The sequence below is a fragment of the Pomacea canaliculata genome, linkage group LG2, assembly GCF_003073045.1.
Source record: "Pomacea canaliculata isolate SZHN2017 linkage group LG2, ASM307304v1, whole genome shotgun sequence".
NCBI lineage: Eukaryota > Metazoa > Mollusca > Gastropoda > Architaenioglossa > Ampullariidae > Pomacea > Pomacea canaliculata.
In genome coordinates this window covers 41,418,493-41,440,419 of record NC_037591.1, presented here as the reverse complement: position 1 = coordinate 41,440,419, position 21,927 = coordinate 41,418,493, and the positions used below count along the sequence as shown (strand labels likewise).

General features: G+C 41.6%; 1 protein-coding gene across 1 annotated transcript; it reads right to left on the bottom strand.

The window, feature by feature from the left end:
- Window positions 1-1,821: 1,821 nt before the first annotated feature.
- On the bottom strand, window positions 1,822-20,564 carry LOC112556054. Its single transcript, XM_025224667.1, has 20 exons — window positions 20,337-20,564; window positions 18,893-20,275; window positions 17,627-17,848; window positions 16,956-17,097; window positions 15,262-15,455; window positions 14,793-14,880; window positions 10,732-10,818; window positions 10,009-10,165; window positions 9,941-9,977; window positions 9,584-9,743; window positions 9,121-9,303; window positions 8,709-8,802; window positions 8,157-8,255; window positions 7,641-7,803; window positions 7,266-7,348; window positions 6,943-7,041; window positions 6,568-6,691; window positions 6,073-6,274; window positions 5,669-5,811; window positions 1,822-5,275 (listed from the first exon to the last, which is right to left on the bottom strand). Exons 1-20 carry the CDS (start codon window positions 20,562-20,564, stop codon window positions 5,153-5,155), a joined length of 4,011 nt encoding a protein of 1,336 aa, XP_025080452.1. The 3' UTR covers window positions 1,822-5,152.
- Between the last annotated feature and the right edge of the window lie 1,363 nt (window positions 20,565-21,927).

Here is a 21,927-nt window from a genome sequence, read left to right as displayed (position 1 = left end):
CATTCAATTATTCTTGGACTCGATATCGGTGCCTGCCATCATCTCCTGTGATATTCTTCTGGAATGCTCTCTGACTAAATTTCTACCAGTCTCGATGCTGGTATAAAGGCGACTATTCTGAAAACCAGGCCAACAACTTGTCACTTAGACCCAATACCCACAATCCTTCTTCTTGAGGGCTTAGATATTTTACTTCCTGCCATCATAAACATTGTAAATGTCAGCTTGCCATCAGGTGTTTTCCTATTTTGTTTACAAATGCCCTGGTGAAGCCACTTCTTAAGAAATCCACGCTTGATTTATATGCTGAACAATTACCACAAAGTTTCCAACTTGTCTTTTCTCTCAAAGATCATAGAGAAAGTAGTTTTGACACAGCTCTGGGCCTACTTACAAGAGCACCAGCTCATCCCCCCCATGTTCAGTCAGCATATGGACCTTGTCACAGTACTGAAACTACTTTAATTAAAGTGACCATTGACATATTATCTGCCCTTGACAGTGGTGATGTTTCTGCCTTAACTCTACTGAACCTGTCTGCTGCTTGCTCCTTCATAGACTACAGACCCTCTACGGGATTTCTGGACCTGCACTAGCAGGGTTCAACTCCTATCTCACGGATAGGACACGGACTGTGTTTGTTGGTGGTCAAACATCTCGCCCTGCTCCACTTTCTTGTGGCATCCCTCAAGGCTCAGTACTCAGTACACTTCTGTTTATTCTGCAAATGAAGCCACTTTCGTCTTGCATCTAGTCTCACAAGGTTTGTCATCAATCATATGCTGATGACATCCAACTATATTGCTCTACTCCACAGTCTCATTCTGCTATCAGCACCATATAGAAGCCTGTGTTACCGCCAAAGACTGCATGGTAACAAAGTTAAGCTTAACAGTGATAAAACGGAAGTCCTCCTATGTTTGACATGTTCCAACATCACCTTTGCGTCCTTCATCAGGAATCTGCGATTCATTGTCACTGCAGACATAACTGTTGTTAAACAAATGACAGCTGTCTGTCAGTCTGCCTATTATGAGCTACGGAAGATCAGCGCCATCCCTCACATTCTGTCTACCCGAGCTACCAACACTATTGTCTGTGTGTTTATTTTATCCAGACTTGATTACCACAACTCCTTGCTTGCTGGCTGCCCTGTATACCTTTTTCACAAACTCCAGAAAGTACAGAAGTCTGCTGCACGTCTGGTGCTTACAGCTAGGAAAGGGGACCACGCCACCTGTCTCCTTCGTTGTGTACACTGGCTACCCATCCATTCTGGCATCCAGTACAAATTGTCCGGGTTGTGTTTTCGTTGCTGGCACCTGCCCTGATTATTTCTCTGAACTGCTCTTCCCTTACATCCCAGCTAGACCACTCCGCTCCTCATCTGATGATCTCCTTACTCTATTTGTCACTAAAACAACATATTGCCACCGGATGTTTAGTTATTGTGCAGAGAAACAATGGAACTCTCTCCCTTTCCATATCCTCCACCTACCCACTATTGATTCCTTTAAACTTCTACTTAAAAGGCACCTCTTCCGTAAACATTCCTCCTAACAACCTTTCCCATAATGCTAGTCCTTTGTCACACACCCTTTTTGCAATATCATGTTACCCTCAGTTCTTGAATTTTGGTTCCTCTTTGTGTTTTTTGTATTTGATTTTATTCATTAGTACTGTTTATTCCTTTATAGTTCACATGTTGTTTTCCTGTCCCTTGGTGCTGTCCATTTTTCATTCTTGTTCTTAGTGCCTAAGAACATGCTCCTTAGGAGTGTATGAGCTTTACAAATTTTGCATTGTTCAAAACCAACACTGTTTTTCTTTTCCCTGAATTTTTCTTTAATTGGAAATCTTAAATACTTTCAGTGAAATGGAAGAGACATACATAGAATTCTTGCAAAACAGACTGAACGTTTTGATTCTTTCATGCTGCTGTGAACAAGGCATCTTATGATACAGTAATAAATATTTGTTAGGGATTAATGAACAATAGCAGATTTACATCATTGAACAATGAATATTGCTGTTACTAAGCGCTACTGCTGGAAGTTTTTCTATCATATAAACAGCAATAAAAGACATTAAAATTCATGACAAATTGAAACATAAACACAAAGATAAAACAAACCAACTGTACATGTATGCGTCTCCATGCACACATATACATGCACACACAGAGCTCATGGAATGCACTTAACTGTAGTAGGACAACCATGATGTCTGCATTGTAAATGATCATCACACTAATGAAGTTTTTTGATTTCAAAATGCACAGTTACCATTAGTGGTAGCAATGTCAATGGGTCAGGAAGCAGATTCCCTTGAAATTTACAGGAGATTCCTTGTCAGGAAGAATGTGAAATAGCATTCATATTGCATAGGATGTACCAAAACAGAAAATTGGCTTTCATGAATGAGAAATACACAGAATAAGAACTCAAGATTCGCTGTCACTGTTTCTTGCATCAAGTGTGTATTTGAAACATCATTTTAATTCTATGTCCGTGCTTTGACAGGCTACTCAAGATGCAAACCAGTAACTTTGATAGCTGAAACAAAAAACTAAATGGACATTTGATCTATGAAACAGTCTTGGCTGTGATTGTCATCTGAGAAGTTTAGGCAAGTTTTGGTGCTGATGGAGGAGGGAGAATGAGGAGTGACACATTACAGGCAGTGTAAGGCCACCTCACAACAAGAAAGTCTTTTTGGGAGGTGTCGGGGTGGGGGCGGCAATAAAATAAGAAACAGTGATTTTGGAGATCAACTGTTTAAAATTCTGAAATAAAAGAAAATCAATGACTCACAAATGTTTCAAGTTGATGCGATTTTGGAGAATGTAGCTGGTACAAATGCAACCCTGTAAAAGGACGAATTTAGCAAGGAAGCACTTAGCCATATGAACTGGCATTTTATAAAGGACGTTTAAGAACATGGGTTCATGTTGGACCTTGCAAGAGTGTTGACTTGTTTGCCATGTCCATTGGAATCCAATACTTCCCACTTTCGATGCAACATTAAAGATATTTCATTGTACATGGAACTTTTATATGATGCCAACAACCAGCAAGATGCAGCATCCCTTTCATACCCAACAATTTATACAAAGACTGGCAACGCAACCTCCCACAAGGATTTTAGTGTTTGTAACAAGTTGTCATTCATATGTATTCGCTTATTTACTATTACAAGAAGCGGAGCAGACAGTTCTGTAATATCTCTGACATTAAGTGGTTGGGTTAGATGTCAAACAACAGGCGCTCTAGAGTACTCATCAGGCCATGATATTCTGCAGCTGTGCTAGGTTAGTCACAAGGGTGTGTTGAGAAATCTCCCGCCAAAACAAGTTTGTTTCGAAAGCATGTGACAAAATAAAGTGAGTATTGCAGAGAAGCAACAAGGACCATCTAAAATGATTTTAGTTTCAATCCAACAACTGAAAGAAATTAGTGTTAAATGAGTTGAGTTCAGCCTCATTTTGTGGGTGGCCAGTAACAGCTCATATTAAAAGCTAATTATGTACCAATGATTTACAGCATTATACATGTACGTACAAGTACTAAGTCCAAACTTTCAAAATAAATGTAACATGTATTTGATTGCCTCTGATTGGCAACTGCCACTTTTTCAAAAATAACGACACATAGTTACATTTAACAGCTACCTAGACGACTTGCATATTTTTCCGACCACATAAACATCATAGGATATGGTGATATCAAAGAGTACACCAGCACCAACCATCATGGATATAACAGTTAAACAAAACTGACAATACTGTACAAAAATATCAACAACCTTTATAAGCAAATGATTTTCATAAATCAATTATCCTTTTCTTAATTATTGCAATAGCTTTTATCTCATGTACTTAAATGTACATGCATATTCTAATGAGTTGGAAAAATATATATTTTCTTTCAAAATTTACAAAATGTATGTGTAGCATCACAATTCATCAAGGCATTTTAATTAAGCTTAATTTGCATAATCTAAGTAACATATCCCAAAATATGAACACAAAAGTTTTAAAGCTTTTACTGTGCTGTGTGGATGTCATCCTTACATAACTGTCAACATATTTATGTGGCAGCTTGATTAAGTACCTGACCAGTTGTGAGTACACCCAGTTTTGTTATGGTAAAATGTAAAGGATCTCATACCACGTGAAAGTAGCGGAAGTGGGCACGGGGTCCACCACATCTAACAGGCTGAGCCAATCCTACTCTTTGCTGTGCTTACCCTTGCTGATAAATTAGGTTCCCATTCCTGCTGGGATGTCAAATGAAAATTTCTGGCTTCAAAACAGCAACCTGTTGCTCCACGGTGGGGTGCATCAGAAAACAGTCTTCCCAATCTTGAATTAGAGATTTTTTTTTTCATTTTATATTATATTCCTCATGTACCAGATTTTAGAAAAAATATTTAGTGGATGCATTGTGTGAAGATATGGATGAAGTGAAATGATGGACTTTAAATGTGGAGAGATCACAAGGAAGTACTGCTGACGGTCTGACTATTTCAGAACATGACTAGAACCGACAAGTACAACAGCTATGTCTGGCATTTCCTGAGAGATGCAAAACTTGAAAAAAAGTGGGTGGGGAGCAGTTTGTGTTAATTTTCTCAGAACCTGATATTACAGGGATAAATATGTCAACTAATAATGTTATAGAAATACAAACTTAGAATTGTTTCAAAAACTGAAATACTTATTTCTTGTTAAAATTTTAAAAATAAAAACAGGTACCTAGGCTATTGGTATGGTTTTCTAGCCACAAAAATATAGACCTTATTGGATATGAACTCATAAAACAGTAGTGTTTGGGGAGCATGTGTCTTGAAAAAGAAGAAAAAAAAAACCAAAACAAAAGCACATAAATGCAAACCTTCATTTCATACTGATAATAGTGTCCCATGGATTATAATCCACAAAATGCTGAACATGAATGACAGGAAACAAAATTTCCACTAAAACACTTCAAAACACACAAAAATACTTCTGCATCCAACATCATTTGACTTAAGATGTCTTTGCAAATGTTGGCTCTTAAAACATTTCGCCACACCTGCATGTTGTAATGTAAGGAACAGTTCAACTGAGAAAAATAAAATGGAGGAGTGTTGGCAAAATGTACACAAAGGATCAGTGGGCGGATTTCTTCTGAAAGATGGTCTTCTCCAAAGCAAGGAGAGGAGCTTGCACCAGCACCGCCAGAATAAGCGCCAGCAAGTATCCCACCACAATGTAGCCAATGTAACGAAATAACTGAAAATATATAGACGTGCACACACACACATTTTCATTAACACAAGACATAATATATGAGTGCAGGCAAAAGACTTCATGGTGCATTAACAGAATATAACCATTGTAACTCCTATCTCTCCTGGTAATGCCTGATCTTATTCCTTGTGATGTGTCACTCTTATGAACAGTGTTTTATGCTTTTATAAGAATCTATAACAATTGATGATCATCTCAACAATCCATCAAAGTATCCTTACCAAACAACTCTATAGATGAATATGAAATTTATAATTTGTAACTGATTCAACTAGTTGACAGCTTTTTGCTATTCATAATGGTCTCATTTAACTGATTGAAAATATTATTTAATAAGACATTATTTAAGGACACTTTAAGACAAAACCTACTTACCACATAACTAATAGTGAAATAGGCAAAAACTCGGTATGCCATCAGATCAGCGATGACTACAACTGGGTGTATCAGGTACACACAATAAGTCAGTCGTGACAAGGGAACAAAACCACGCCAGGAAAAGAACTTGTTGATTAAACCTGTAAAGGAGATCAAAGGAACATAGTAAAACATGCTGATATGCAGCCTTATTTTCAGGTGTAAGAACGGAGTCAATAAAGAACTTCAATAAACATCTTAAAGTCATCATACTTTAAGGATGACAATCATTTGACAAAATGTTTGCATCATCAATCATTTGATACAGCATTCATCACATAACTTTTTTTTCAGATGCAGTGAACTAAAATCAGATAAATTCATCTTCTTAAGAGTAAAAGCTAATATTGGTGAATGCTTACCCCCATTTCCTGATGCACAAGCAAATATAACCCAACACACAGCCAAAGCCCACAGAGGCCTCTGCAAAGTCTCATGTGCAGTGCGAACAGGATGAGACCAACCAGTTGCATCATTCAAAAGATGACGGTTTTCATCATAGGTTATCAGAGTCAGTATGGTTGTAATGGTTACAGTCAAGAGCCATCCAACACAGGTTATTATCTACAGACAGTACAAATGAGCAGATTATTATCTACAGACAGTACGTATGAGACGGCTCTACAGATGCCATTTCAGGGTTCATGACAACAGACACTAATTGTCATAATTCATGTATTGGAATGAGTGATATTTTTTTTGCCATCAGTTTTAAACACCAAGTACATTTATGAAAGAAATAATCCACAGAGATATCACATAACCGCAATAAAAGATGATATGGAAAATATATGGTGTAAAAAATAGCAAATAATATGAAAGGCTAAAAAATAAAAAACAGAAACAAGAATTCTCACTTTTCCCATAGGGAATTTAAACTTTTTTTGGTGCAGAATAAAACCCACGGCCAGTCCCAACGCATATGGTGCCACACGGCAATAAGGCTGCTGATAAATGCGCCACAGGTAGTCTGACTGTCGCCTAAGAAAATAAAAATAAAAAATCAGTTTACTCCTTTGTTGATGCAAAATACCATGCCTTAAGCGACTAAGAAATTAAAACTTTGAAAATTGTTTTTAAACATGGTAAGAATTTTCCATTTAAAAGACTGCCATTTAGGGGTGTCACCTATTCATTCTAAAACAAAAGTGACTGAAACTGTCTACTGTACTTGTTACATTCACCCAGCCACTACAACAATAGATTTCAGAAAACAGAATAAAATAACTCACCGCAGTACATCACCATTGATGTTGATTTCCAGCACAACTGTACTGACTATCTGCACCACAACAAGGAGCCCCATCAACACAAGCCCAACTACTCGCAGCCTGAAGAAGAACCACCACCATAGGTACATATCTCATCATGTATATTAATATCATTTAATTATGCTTTAAAACAAAGTGACAGGCACCACAATGATAAATGCAACGCACACCTAGTGTTTTAAAGATGATAAAATGCGACAGAAATTCTCTAAAAAAAAGTACATTTATAAAATGTGATATGAGAGTAACTGAAGTGTCACTGGACTGACACAAATGTCACTTACCCAAAAGCAAGAGGTACAAGGACTATTGGAGCGATCCAGTAGAACTGCATTAAGTTTGCCAGGAACCAAGTCCAGGACATACACTGCAGTTGGAAGACAAAAAGAAACATTTAAACACACTACTGCGCAAAACATTTATGCATGACTACTGCATCATCTTAATAGTCAACAGTCTGTCAGCAGTGCCAGTTATCTGTGTATCTATGAAGCTCAATTCTTAACGATATTTACTCTTGTAAGAAGTCTGATATTTCCAAGCTTGAATAAAGTTGCTAAGACATAGCCGCACATGCAGAGAAGGTGGAAAAGAAAGTAAAAACTGAATAAAAATGAATAAGCGGAAGAAAGAAAAGAGAATGTGTCAGGTCTTCTCACCATGTGTTCTATGCTGGTGAAGTAGTTATTAATGAAGAGCATGTTGAACCACCACTGCTCCTGACATTGCTGTTGTAGTGGAGGTGGCCAGTGAGGACCATTGGCTGTGTATCCCAGCAAACAGGTACACACAAGCAAAGTCAGCATGTAGGCGGGGCTGATTCTGTCAATCAACCCATTTGTTTACTATTTTGTGATGATGAAAGTATGTTTCAATGATCAAAATCATCAACAGCAAAATAAAAAAGTAGAATCAAACCTGACTTTGTCACCACAGCAGCACAAATATTGATATATACAGCACAAAAATTAAGTATGCATAAATTTTAAAAATCAGGCAAAATGAAAAGAGCAATAATGAAAAAGCTTAACGTTACTGAAGCAAAAGGTAAAAGAAAAGGCACTGCCTGGAAATGATCAATGCTGGATGAAATCTGTTTTAAATAATAATGAAACCATGCTGGATTTTTTTTGTCATTAAAGCATTTGTGACTGCTAGCAACAGATGGAACCTACCTGACAAACCGATGTAAGTAATAGTAGATGATATGTGTAATTTTTAGGCCACCATTACTGCTGATGGCTGTGAAGAAAGTAACTGCCGTCACAACACCACTGCAACAAAGAAGATCCAAGATGACAAAATGATTTTTTTCAAAGGACAGCAATAATTAGTATGAACTGCCTTTTTCTCAAATTCGCTAATTGTAGCAAAAAAGTCACATTAATAAATAAAATTTTAATTGTTTTTAATTCAATGAAGGCAGTGACAGGATAACTGTATTCTGCTAAAAAGTGTCTTTAAACATTTTTTATGAAATGGAAAACATCAGGGAGATGGGGTGTGTGGAAATTGGTGTTTTACGCTGTGTCAGCAGCCAGCCCTGTAAACAGAGGCCATATCCAGAGAAAGAAAAGCACATCTGAGATCTGAACCTAATGCAGTCAATCGTAACTGTATTGGTGACAGGCGCTAACGGTTGCACCATAGGACTGCCTATGGAAAACATAAGAAGAAATGCAATACACTGAACTGCAAGTCTTTGTGGGGAAAGTTAATGATGATACCTAATGGTAAAAAACGTGTCTTGAGCCAAGCTGCTATTCAGGATCATCTGTGCAGGAAGGGATATCAGGTCTTGTGCAGCATGCATCAGGTTTTCTGTATAACACATTGATATACAAATGCATAAGATTCTCCATAAGAATGCATCAAGTTTTCAGGATGGGTTACAAGTTTAATTATAATTTATTTGTATTACTAAAATGTGTCTGGGTAATGAATGATTTGAAATCACTAGGACAACTCCATACTACATATAAATAGAAGATGTAATTTAATCAACTTTAGAAAAGAATCTGGCATCCGTCAAGACTCTGGCAAAATAATTAACAGTACGCCAAGAAATGAAAAAGGAAAAATTTTAAATATGAAGGAGTTATCTCTATGAAAATGGGAAAATGAAGGTTTAAGACTCACCAAAGTTAAGAGCACTGAAGATGACAGAGTTAGCAAAACTGACCCACAACATGGACAGGACACGGATTCCATGCAGGCATGTGATACTGCCATTGAAAGAGTGCGTGGAAAGCAATAATCTCAAGTTGGAGGGCAGGGAGAAGGCTGTAGCTACTCGCAGCCATAAGCGATCATCTGGCTGAGCTGGAACAAATTGATCCCAGATTTTACCAAAAAACTCACTTTGATCAAGTAATTGTTTTATCCTGAAGATTAACAAGCCTAAAACAATCAGGAGATCTGCACTTCTTCCCCATCAACATGCAATGCATCCATAAAAAAAGCGAATAATTAATCTCTTTTTCATACCCATGCACACATTTTTCTTCACACACACACATGCAGAGAGTGTAAAGGACAGTGAAGAAGGAGGGGTGTGGTTGTTAAATGAACAGCATCTTTTTCTGCAGTTCAGTCAACTAACCTACAACTATTTCTTTGTCCCGATGACTGCAACTGTCAAACTTCTGACTGTTTATGCTGATATTATCCACATTTGTTTCCATGGCTGACTTTTTCATCAAAAGACCTGTTACTGCAGGGTCATGAACAAGAGCGCTTTCTGGATCAGTTCTGGATAACAGCTAAAAAATAAAAAAAAAAAAAAAAAATTAAAATCCATCATCTACTGAACATGAGTTTATAACATTCTGATAAATTCACCACAAGTTTCCCTACCACGATCAGGGTAATTAAGATCATGAACATCATTCACCCAAAGTTCATTATCATTTTCTCCCTCACAAGCATCAATAATGTGCACATACTACTCGTACTTTACCTTTTCTCTGGCCTTGCCATCCTCATCAACTCCAGCACTGTCCCCATTTGTTGTTCGCCTACAGTGACCCCCTTTGAATAGATTTTGAGACTGAAGTCCTGTTCTTTTGCAGCTTGTGTAGCCTTTTCATTGTTGTTGACAGTAATAGGATGACACTTGCGCACGAAGATGACATCAATAACTGTCCCAATGATGGTGAGGATGACAATACCGGCAATGACAAGCCTGCCAGAAACAGATACCCAAGTGTTAAGTGTTTCCAGCAACAACAATTTTGAGAAAACCTAGATAAATATGGCCATCATGGGGGCTATTTTTTATTATCTAGTGTGCTTCAAGAACCTTTATCATCTAATCAAGGACTAGCCAAGAATGAGAGAAAGATAATTTGTAGTATGACAGTTGTTTCCACTGTCTTGTGACTCAACTAATCCATCTTATATAGAAGTACATTTAATAAATCAATGCACAACTCCCACAGACATGTACACATGAGACAGATCATATATGCATAAACAAATGGAACAAAACTGCTGAGAAAATAGGACTTAGAGAAAGTCAAAAGAATTTATTAACAACATTTATAAGTTGTAGATATTTAGGGATTGGAGAGCTATGTGATCAAAGTTTGACTGTACTCAAGATGTGACAACATTTTATCCCTCTTTCAAATGCCTTGCCTGTCATACCCTCAGCCCTAGCAAATGTACTTGGTGACAAGTGTCATGCCTACTCTTGCTGTTATCCTGCTTATCACTTCATCCCCAGCATGACTGGGTATCTGTACTCACATTGTTGCAATTGCTCCACCATCTTGGCTAGTTCCATGTCCTGTTGACATGCCACCCGGGGTATGGTGACATTCATGGGCAGATGAACTGCAGCAGAGTCAATTTCATGCATTTTAGGATGATTTTAGGAGAATATACGTTATTTGAATAAGAACAGTTTTATTAAATAAGTTTGTGTTAAAAAAAACACTACTTCCGTGTAGGGAATATGTGGGCCATGATAAGCTTGAACAAATACTGCGGCAAACGGCTTATGACCGATTGAGTGAGCATTATTGCATACAACCAGCTGGATTAAAAGTGAGTGGCTAACAAAGGGACACAAGACTGGCAAACAGGGTTAACAATCCTTTCCCTAAGCAGCAGTCAACATGTCACCTAGCAAGGGTCACCTCAAGGGAAAGCCTTTTGTTTCCAAAGTGTGTCCAGACCCTACAGAAGTTCGTTTACCTCTGGAGCTATACAGTGGAACCTCGGTTAGCGAACGCCTCGGATAGCGAACATTTCGGTTAACGAACAAAAATTTCGTTAAAAGTTTGTCTCGGATAGCGAACAAAATTTCGGATAACGAACAGCCACGTGAACCACACGTGACCGACCAGCATGTCATCATTCGCGCTCGAGACACAGTTACGATCAGTCGTTCCTTATTTATGCGCATCCTTCTTATTTAGTGATTGTTGTGCTTTATTTTAATAAGATAATCCTCAATAATGGCTCCAAAGAAGCAATAGTAGTGAGGTAATGACAAGAAAGCGGCCAACAAATGAATTGAAAAAGGAAATGATTTCAAAGTATGAAGGTGGCATGCGTCTGTCGGATATGTGATGTCGTATTACCGAAGAGTTTTACAAAAAGGCAGAAGGAACAGACACTGGACAAGTTTTGTCCTTTAACCTCAAAGCTACAGAAAAGGGAAGTCACCCCCGATTTTATAATGTGACGTGTGCTCATGGAGGGGGAATCAAAGCAGTAATTCCACCCCTTCCTCCCCACACCTGCTTCCAACCACGCCGTCAAAATGGCAAGTTTTCTGATGTTTAAATGCTTTCGTTAATGTTTTTTATGTTTATTTAACTCCATTTATATTGCATTATAACTGTTCTCATTAAAACAAATACCTATCTGGCCTGTAACTTTCAAATATTAGTGAGTCAACAGGGACTGGAACCAAATAAATTTATTTCCTTTATTTCTTATGGAAAAGGTTGTTTCGGATAACGAACATTTCGGATAACGAACAGCTTTCCAGAACGGATTAAGTTCGTTAACCGAGGTTCCACTGTAGTTGTAAATCGATGTCAAAAATTCCCTGACAAAAAAAAAAAAAAAAAAAAAAAAAAAGCATTGAGTAAGATGAGAATGTAATCAAGAAAACATCACAGTCTTTCTTGAATTCTCAATGTTTTCTTGGTGAAACGACTTGCTCTCGTTTATAACTGCAGTCCCAAGTCATAAATTTAATTAGAACGTCTCACAGAGTTAAAAATAAATTGGCTAAGATAATATATTAAATAAACAGATATTCTTTGTTAGCCTACATTTCTCGCCTGTTGCACTTCTACCAACTTTCATGGCAAACTCCAGTAAACAACACATTCTTGTTCCATCGGTATCTTCCCTCCTGGGTCCTCCGCCCCTGCAAATCCTATCTTGATTAATTCACTACCCTCTCTCCCCACCGCCACCATCACAATGCTGTGCCCTGCATCCTTCTAAAGCAAGATTTTTGTTTCTATTTGGGGTTCAGGTACTCCCAAGACACTTGTTATCTCTACCTGGGCGGTTTACAGGTGACAGTGATGAATTACAAACATGACTCAGTGTGTGGGAAGATGGGCAGTGCAGTGACTTTCTATCAAACCCTGCACATATCGACAGTCTCTACAAGCTGGATAGTTGGCTATGGGGTTTGTTTTTAGGATGGATAGTTTTTCTTTCTCCTAACCCTTCTTCGCCCGCCGCTCCCCTCTCATTGTCAATGAAGCGTGGCGGAGTAATGCCAAAGAGACAACGAAAAACAAGGGAAGAGGGTACGAGTCTTGAGAATATGCCAGTCGATTTCTTTTATTGTATCGAAAACAGTAAGAATGGTAAAGTGATAGTTAAAGATTACCATTTTAATCCGTATACATTCACTTAGCCCTGCAACATGGTGCAACATTTCTTTTTACTTTGCTCATGAAAACCTCAGGACTTGCATACCTACAACCGCCAACCACGAATAAGTAAAAATACAAGTAGAGGGAAGAAATCAAGGGGGCTTTGAGTCACTTTCCCACTCATCCACCCATGCAGACAGTCACCAACCACTGCACACATACATCCATGATACACGATTGTGTTCCTGCGTCACCAACAGTCACACCTCCCCATCAAACAGCCATCTCTCTCCTTGCCCATGCATGAATAAGCACACTCCAATAAATTTCAGATTGGGCGAACCAGTTATAACAGTTTTGATTTTATTTTAAAATCCGTGTTTCGGGGTCAAGAGCTCATTGACTCCTGCTTCTGTACAGGGAAGAACCGAAAATGTAAGCAGCACTGAGCTCTGAAGTGATGGACACACTTGAGTAGCGGGTTCAAGTTGTGCCACTCACTGTACAATGTACATGTTTGCTCGATGTGTGCTGTTGTCAGCATCTCTTGGACTGTGCTAGCCTCTCTATGTCAACACACAAGGTCTTTCAGATTTAAAAAAAAAATCACTACTGCATGCACGTGCGGATTCCTCGTTTGGCGTGTTTGCCGAGACCTAACAGGTGACCTCAAAAGACGGGTCCAGGGTGAGAGACCTACCACCTGCTTTCATTCTCTACTTTGCAAATCTACAAACCACAAGATGGGGCTGAGGAGGAGTTTTGGGAGAGCGGGACGAGAAAGAGGGGTGGCAGTAGCAAACTGTCGGAGGCTGGGTATCAAAAGTCCTCGTGATAGCTCCGGGTGGCCAACAACACTGCGGGTACTTGCACGCACTACAACGAAAGCAATAAGTGCTTTGAGCTGCTTATCGACAGGTCAACGTGTTTGGAAACCTATGTTACATATCGGCTCTCCTGTGGGCTTTATCGTTTCTGCGGTCCTCGGGGAAAATGATAACAGCTCCTCATTAGTAGAGGGGTCACGGTGGCTGAGGCAGCCGGTCAGGGGTCACACACATATCGTACACGCCCGCTGCTTTCTCAACATTTCACAACTACTAGAGGTCCTAGCTGCTGTTCACTTTCCCAAACTTTTGACTACTGGGTGTTCAGCTGTTTCCGATGGTGTACACTGACAAAAACAATCATACAAGTTGCCAAATCATCTCTCCTGACATGAAACAGTTATCTGTGGAAACTACTGTTGCATCCTTTGATCCTCCATGTTTTATATTCCGTTGTTTGAGAGAATGCACGTAATACTACATTTAAATCAAAATGCATTTCTCCAACAGATTCCTTGTGCGCAGACGGGTGTGTGTGGGTGTGCATAGACGGGTGTGTGTGTGTGTGGGTGTGCACAGACGGGTGTGTGTGTGTGAACGCGCGTGCACATCTGTATTTGTTTTTAGCTTCACTGCAGCATTGCTGAGGAAGGCGGGATGTTTCCTCCCGTCAAAAGGTTGTCATAACACCCGATGTTGAGCGAGGCTGGCACACATTATGTACCCTATGCCAAGCGAGTACACCCTGAATACAACTGTCAACTCAGCTGATTCTCTGTCCTTCATACGGAGGAAGATTTTTGCCACATTCTCCAAGTGTACCACCTGTAGCCAGTGTTTGGACAGGTGAGGAGCCTCTGTGCGACAATGTGCCGTGTACAGGTAAATCATTAAAGTAAAGCTTCAGGTGTGTAATGACATTCATTTTGTGCTAACTGCGAGTGAAAAAAAAACAGGTGTACAATTCTTTCAGCTATTAAAACTGTGCACTGTTAAGGATGCAAAGTACAAAACTGGTCTGTCCCAGGTAGAGACTATTCCACCAAAGACAGCCTTTTTCATTTTTTAAAACTAAATAACATCCTCAAAATTTTTCACCTTATACTAGAATTTCCGTGGAAAATAAACTCACATGTCTTTAGAAACCGATGGATGTCGACAGCTTTACATGTATGAGGTAAGCATACGTCCATCGCAATCTCCGGCATGGGGAGGATACCCTGGGGACAATAAACTACAAAGTTAGCGCACTGTGTAGAAATTCTCATGAAATCAATAGCACAACAATAACCCAAAAGTTTAAAATGAAAAAGAGATCACCCATGTAAGATATTGTAAGCATTTTCAGAATATTTTGCCTTTAAATGTTGCTTCCCCTCCCTTTCCATGTCAGTAAGAAATGGCTCAGAATGTTCAAGATGTGTATCACATTATCCTCCATGTACAAGAACTGGACCAGCCTCCTTAGACACCTGTTCTTGGATGCTCCGCTCTTTATAGAAAACTGTAAACCACTTAAATCATTACAAACTACGTACCTAAAATATACACACATAGGTACAGGTGGCAAATCCCCCAAGAGAATGTCAAACTGCACTTACATCTCCAGGTACGGGTGGCAAAGCCTCCAAGGGAATATGAAACTGCACGTGACAGTAGCTGCCGGAAATGACGTCACCTTGGCGCGGACCCTGCGTGATCACGTGGCGGATTCCCTTGCACTGGTCAAAGTTTCCGATCATGTGGATGTTGCCCTCCAGCAGGCCTCGTCCTGGTTTACCTGACGCATCTACCACTGCAATCCAACGAGAAGGAGACGTTTAGTTCTAGAACTGACCCTCACCTGTCTACACACCTGTCTACACACATTCTCACAGACTCTTCAGTGATAACCTGGTTGTCTCACCAACAGGTGACCTCTGTAGTGTCATCAAATAATGTATGCAGCATTCACCTAAACATGACTTGTGTACTACTGTCAGCACAAACATAAACTAACGGCTCTACCCTCGTGAGCAGTGATCGGCTTACGGGCGTCACCGCCAGATGGCGCGTGTCGTCTTCTCATCAACACCGTCGTCATTACACGCGATGTTTGTTTTTTTTTTAACCTTCCTGCTACATGCTGCCAAGAGTCCTGTCTGTTTTGTGGACCCTTGGGCCATACCAGGCTCACCATCGCGGTGTGCGTGCGCGAGAAAAGACGAGAAAAGAGAGAGAGGGGGAGGAGAAAGGGGTGGGGGTAGTTACAAATGACTTAAGAGTTTTACAGGTTTATCCTCCCTTGACTATTTAACCGCATTACTTCATTACTTAGCCAGTAATGACAACAGCCGCTACACTGCCGGCCGTGCTCATGGACGGTTCTCACGAAATGACAATGGCTGATACTTGTGGAAGCAACATTTCTCTGAGACTGAAGTACGGACAAACCCAGACAAGATGGATTTGAGAGATTCCACTTCTCTTGTTATATTTGAAGTTCTCAAAATCTGAGGAACTTAAATTACAAAAATGCAATTTGAAGTTTATATTCTTTCAGCGAATTTTATGTTTTAAAGCACATACATATTTACAGGCTAATTTTGATAGATACCCTTCCTCCGTCTAATGTCAAGTCTGTGTAAAGATAGATGAGCAGTTAAAATTCCCCATTAAGCGGTTGTCTTTGACTTCATTTTATTAACTTATAATTTTAAAAAGCTACTATCAAAAGAATAATTTTAAGTATTGTTTCTCAGAAAGGACAACTTTCTTTGAATACTTTGTCATTTAAAAAAGAAACAGCTTCATGTCTACCCGAACGACTAATATTATAATTGATTGGAGGAAATTAAAAAGCAGTTTCAAAAGGATTGCCACACAACCTTTACAGTATTAATGGTTTAGTGTTTGCTTCACGCAAGCCACCTTACATTGTAAGACAGTCTGGGGAAAAGTAACAAGACTTCCGGTGATCAAGAATCGTGTTTACTAGTAAACAGTTGTTACCTGAGCCACGCGAAACTTTAGGAAGAACGTTTATAAAAAAAGTTTCATCTTCATTTTACATTTTTGCGCAGTGTATCCCATAAACCAGGAATGCAACATGTCACAGCGAGTGTGTAAGTAGTCTAGACTCCTGTGGCTCACCTGCGCCTCGCTTTGATTATGGACAGGTGCAAACGCTTACTTCGCAAGAAGACATTTCACTAGGGGTAGCGCCTAACGCTGGGTAGATACATTTAGACAATATCTATTGAAACCTGTTTAAAAATGTGAACCATTCAGCATGGTCTAGGCGCCAAGGACTCACTCTTGAAAGCCCATTCACTGAAGTTGAGGAGGTTCCTAGCAACGAACTCCACGTCCTCCAGGCACGCGGCGAATGTCTGCGTGGAATTTCTGGCCAGAGTGTCGAGCGCGCCTTCTATTTTCTTCAGCACGAGACCCTGGACCTGTGCAGGTAAATAAAAATATACTGTGTTGTTACACCTGACATTGATATGCCGTCGTATAACTTGGTAACACCATTCGGTAAGAAAACCAGTAGTTAGGGAGGGACAGTTACCTGTCATGGTTTTTGTTCAAGACAGAAATCATTGTCACGGGGATTGTGAATACGACAGAAATGGCAGCTAAACCAAGCTTTTGTTCAGCTAGACTTCTATGTAGCATGGTTTCTAAACACTAAACGAAACTTGCAGAAAGTGCTCGATGCTCCTAAAACATTCTACATGGCATGATTATGGTCAGCACTTTTTCAAAGTTCTCTTTTAGTTTACATGTGTTTTTTTTTTGTTTGTTTGTTTTTTTGTTACAATTTTGTTTAAACTCTTAAGGTTATTAAACACAGCCATTGAGTCAAGTGGATTAAATGAAGGGAGGTTTCTAGAGGATGTTGACAAAGCGGAAGTGACAAGGATTTCTAAGTAGAGACTGATGATAAGTGGACGATTTAATCCTCGTTTAGTCCTCTTCTCTTACCTTTGGCATCATTCGTTTGACTACTCCCATGATCTTTGACATGTCCACGCTGCTTACAAGCTGCATGATGAGGTCAGAGGGCACGGACTCGACCATCGAGGCGATGCGATCAAAGTCAACTTTAGCCATCATACTTGGCAGGAAGTCGGGATCATTCGCGAAGGTCTCCATGACCCTTGTCATCTGTTCTGGGGTCAGCTGTCCGGCCAAGGTAAACAGATCCTGGAGAAAACAAGTTCAGGCGTAAATACAAGAATGACAAAGCATTGAAATTAAGGTAAAGGAAGGAAAGGTGGGAAAGGTTGTATGAGAAATCTAGAGACAATCGGAAGAAAAGGTTACGAACATCCGAACCCAAAGACTTGTCGGTTCGATACCCGTGTGGCGGAGCAAATTTCACCCCCTCCTCTGGAATAGGTATCTAACCATAAAGGTGAGGGGTAAGGAAGTGAGGGAGAGGAGATGGGCACCACCCTCAAATCAAGCTGGCTCAGAGAAAAAGGTCTCTAATCACCGAAAGGTTAAAGGTTACTACGTTTATCTTTAATCGGATAAAGAGATAGGTTCGCACAAGAAGATAAAGCAGTAGGTCATCTAAAAACTGCACTTTTAAGCTTAAAGTGCAAAGCAAGGGACTAAATATTCCGAGCTTTCAACATTGTCTGGCAAAAGCCAAGGAATTTCAATCATCGTTTAATTTGTTTACTGTATGTTTTCGCTGACTGTCTACCACAGATTGTGAGATACGGCCAAAGTTACACTTTGTCTGAAAGATTTGTTTGTTTGTATTTTTCTGGTGCAGGTGAAGCGATTTACGAAAGCGGATGTCACGAAGCAAAACAATGGGAAAGACGCCAAGGCAAAGTTTGAGGAATCTTAACAGTGGGCGAGTAAAAGAAATAAAGAAAGAAAACGAGATCGTGGTTACTCCCGAAACCAATATCATTAAAGGAGAAAGGGAGACAGAAATTATTGACGAAAAAAAAAATCTTTCGTTCTTTATAATTATCTGAATTCTAATCACATTATGATTTAACCACGAGAAACACGCAAGTAATTTCAGATGGAATGAATTAAGCAGCAATGGATCGGATGCTTCATCTCACAAAGAGGTGAATATTCTGCCGATACACCAACTACATTATAACCTCGTTAACACGATGATGGCAATAACTTAGTTACAAGAACGACAATTGCACACAGAGACAATGCTGCCTCAACACTAAACTCTCAAGGTGATGGCAATATTAGGCAACCCCACTGCACCTTGAGCGGCATCGAGGCCATGAGTTGCATCACACCCTCCAGCGGCAGGGACTGCAGCATGTCCAAAAACGTATCCGTGGGAAAGACCTTTGTCAGGTTCATGATTCCATCGGGCGGAAGTGACCCCAGCAAGGCCATCGTCTGCTCGGGCGTCTGCGATTTGGTCAGGTTGACGACAGTCTCCACCGGCAAGGTGCTGAGGATGCCGATGAGCTGAGTGGAATCCAGCTTCTGCATCATGTCCAGCATGGCGTCCGTGTCGAATGCCGTGACGAGGTTGACTAGAACATCTTGAGGCAGCACAGCGATCATTTTGCCGATCATGCTCTTGGGCAGCAGGTCCATCAGGCTCTGCAGCTGGTCGGGGGGCAGGATCTTAGTCATGTTGACCATCATCTCAGTGGGTAAGGTCGTCAACATGTTCTCGATTATGCTGGGCGGCATTGTCTTCATCAGCGCCACCATGTCAGCGGGATTGAGATGTGTGACTACAGCGCTGATGATTTCCGGCGGAATGGCGCTGAACAGCTTCCCGATCTGCTCCGGGGGCAGCGACTGAGTCAGATTGACCATCAGGTCCTGTGGCACGGCGCTCAGCAGTTTGGACAGAGTGAAGGTGCTGACAGATCTGATCAACCTCCTCAGTTCGCCCGGTCGGAACGACTGCATGATGGGCTCGATGGTTGTTGAAGACACTGAATGCGCCATCTTTTCCACGGTCTCAGGAGGGAGAGAACTAGCCAGCTTCTCGATGGTCCTCGGCGGCAGGCGGGTTAGTATGTGCTTCAGCGCTCCAACCGGAACAAGTGTGAAGAACTTTTTGACCTGCTCTGTGGGAATTCCCACGATCATGTTCGCGAAGGAGCCAATGGTCCTTTGCGGGATGGCATCCAGAACTTTGACGATGCAGTCAGGTGGGATGGCCGTGACAGCATGTGCCACGGCCTCCGCGGGCAGGACGCTCAAGAGTGGAAAACCCTCCTCCCCAGATAGGAGAGAGGCTCCCTCGGCAATAGTTTCCTTCGGCAGAATGTCGACGATCTCCACTATAGCAGCAGTAGGAATGGCTTTGACAAACTTGGTCAGCAGGGTTGCAGGCAGCGTTTTAAGAATATTGGAAATGTGTTCCGTGAATGTTACGAGAGTATTGTGGGGATCTCTGGTCTCTTCTGTGTTAAGGGCCACGTTGACGTAGGATATGATCGTTTCTATGGGAACGGCCTGGATGAACCTCGTGAGCGTTTTGGGCGGAAGAACGTTCAGGACGTCAGACACGACCTGCTCGGGGATGGTTCGGACAATGCGGACGATAGCTTCAGGAGGCAATGTTATCGCTAGGTACTTGAGGACTGACGGCGAGATGGCGTGCACCACCTTCTTCAGCTGGTTTGCGGGTTAGCACAGCTGAAAAGTTCGCCATGACCTCGGGAGGAACGGACCTGACCATCTTGACTAGAAGACTGGGTGGAATGTCTAGAATGATGTCCGTCAAGTTCACGTTCAAGCTTCCCGTCGCATCTTTTAAGATCTTGGCAACATGAGAGACTGGAATGGCGCTGGCGATGGCGGTGATCGTCTCGTCAGGAAGGAGACGAAGGAGTTCCATCACGGATTCCCGCGGGAGCACGTTCTCTAGGTTAGCCACCATCTTTGGAGAAATGGCGTTTACCATTTCCGTGATAATTTTGGGTTCTGAAGCCACAGCGACTGTGATATTAACTAACGTTTCCACAGGAAGTGACCTGACCAGAGTGACGAGCGTGTCAGGTGAAATCGAGGCTATCACTACAGAAGCCATCTCTGGCGGAAATGACTGCACGAGTTGAGTCATCTTCTCCGACTGATCATTCCCGTCACGGCCACGATATCCTTGCCCGGGATGGACGCCACCAGGCCAGCCAGCTTTTCCGGGGCCACAAGTTTGGTGAGGTTCATCAGCAGGTCTTCGGGCATGGATGTGAGGACGACGTCCAGCATTTCTGGGGTCAGCAATACACTAACACCAGAAAAGTTCCCAGCTGGAAGACTTTCTAGAAGCTTTGCGACCTGCTCTGCCGTGAGGGATCCGACGATGCCCCCCAGTTGCTGGGCGTGATGTCTTTGACGAACCCCTCTACGAACCCGGCAGGCAAGCTCTGTAGCAAGCTCCTGATGGCATCAGGAGGGAGGGACGTGATCAGCGTGACCATGACCTCAAGGGGAATAGTTTTCATCAGCTTCCCCAGATCCGCTGGGCTCAGGCTGGTAGTGAGGTCAAGGATAATGTCAGGGGGGAGCACTGTCATGAGCTGCACGAGAGTCTGCGGGGACATGCTGCTGGTCATGTTGAAAGATGGCCCCCGGGGACAAGGACTTCAGCAACTTCCGCGCTTCGGGAGGCGGAACAGCTCGAGTCACGTTCACTATTCCTTCCGGTGGGAGCAGTGTCACAAGCACCTGCAGCTCTTCCGGGGAGAAAGATTTAGTCAGGTTGGTCAAGCCCTCCGGGGGCACGTAGCTGAGCAGCTCCATCAGCTGCGGCGGCGACAAAGTTTTGGCTAAAGTTAGAACATCCTTGGGCGGCAAAGCCGTCAGCACGCGCATTGATCTCGTCGCCAGGCAACACAGACACGATGTACAGGATCTCATCAGGACCCACGGATGTCATCAGGCTGGGAATGTTCTCGGTCTTGGTGTTTTTCACGTAGTTGCGGATGCCCTCCTCCCCAAGGAAGTTCAGCACGAAGTACAGAAGCTGGCGCTTGACCCGCCGTTTGCCAGGACGGGAGGGTACCAGCCACCAGCTTGGCTTCCGGCAAGGACTGGTTGAAGTCCACGTCCCTCTTCACCACTTGCCTCGTTCTGGAGCTCCATACTTCCGCTAGGTGCAGATCACTTGGTGTACCTACACAAAAAAAAAATCCATTCTTAATTTCTGATGCGAGTAACCTGGACTCTTGCGGGCTCCCTTGAATAGTTGGTGAGGATGCATTTAATAATAATAATAGAAGACAAATGGTGTAAGCATTTCCACACACAAGCGAGGAAAAAAATAA

Coding starts and splice junctions, on each gene's coding strand:
- LOC112556054 (XM_025224667.1), bottom strand. CDS start 20,564: ATGGTAAACGCCATTTCTCCAAAGATGGTGGCTAACCTAGAGAACGTG. Junction 8,256..8,708: donor GACACGTTTTTTACCATTAG/GTATCATCATTA, acceptor TCTTTGTTGCAG/TGGTGTTGTGACGGCAGTTA. Junction 5,812..6,072: donor TTGTGCATCAGGAAATGGGG/GTAAGCATTCAC, acceptor TCTCCTTTACAG/GTTTAATCAACAAGTTCTTT.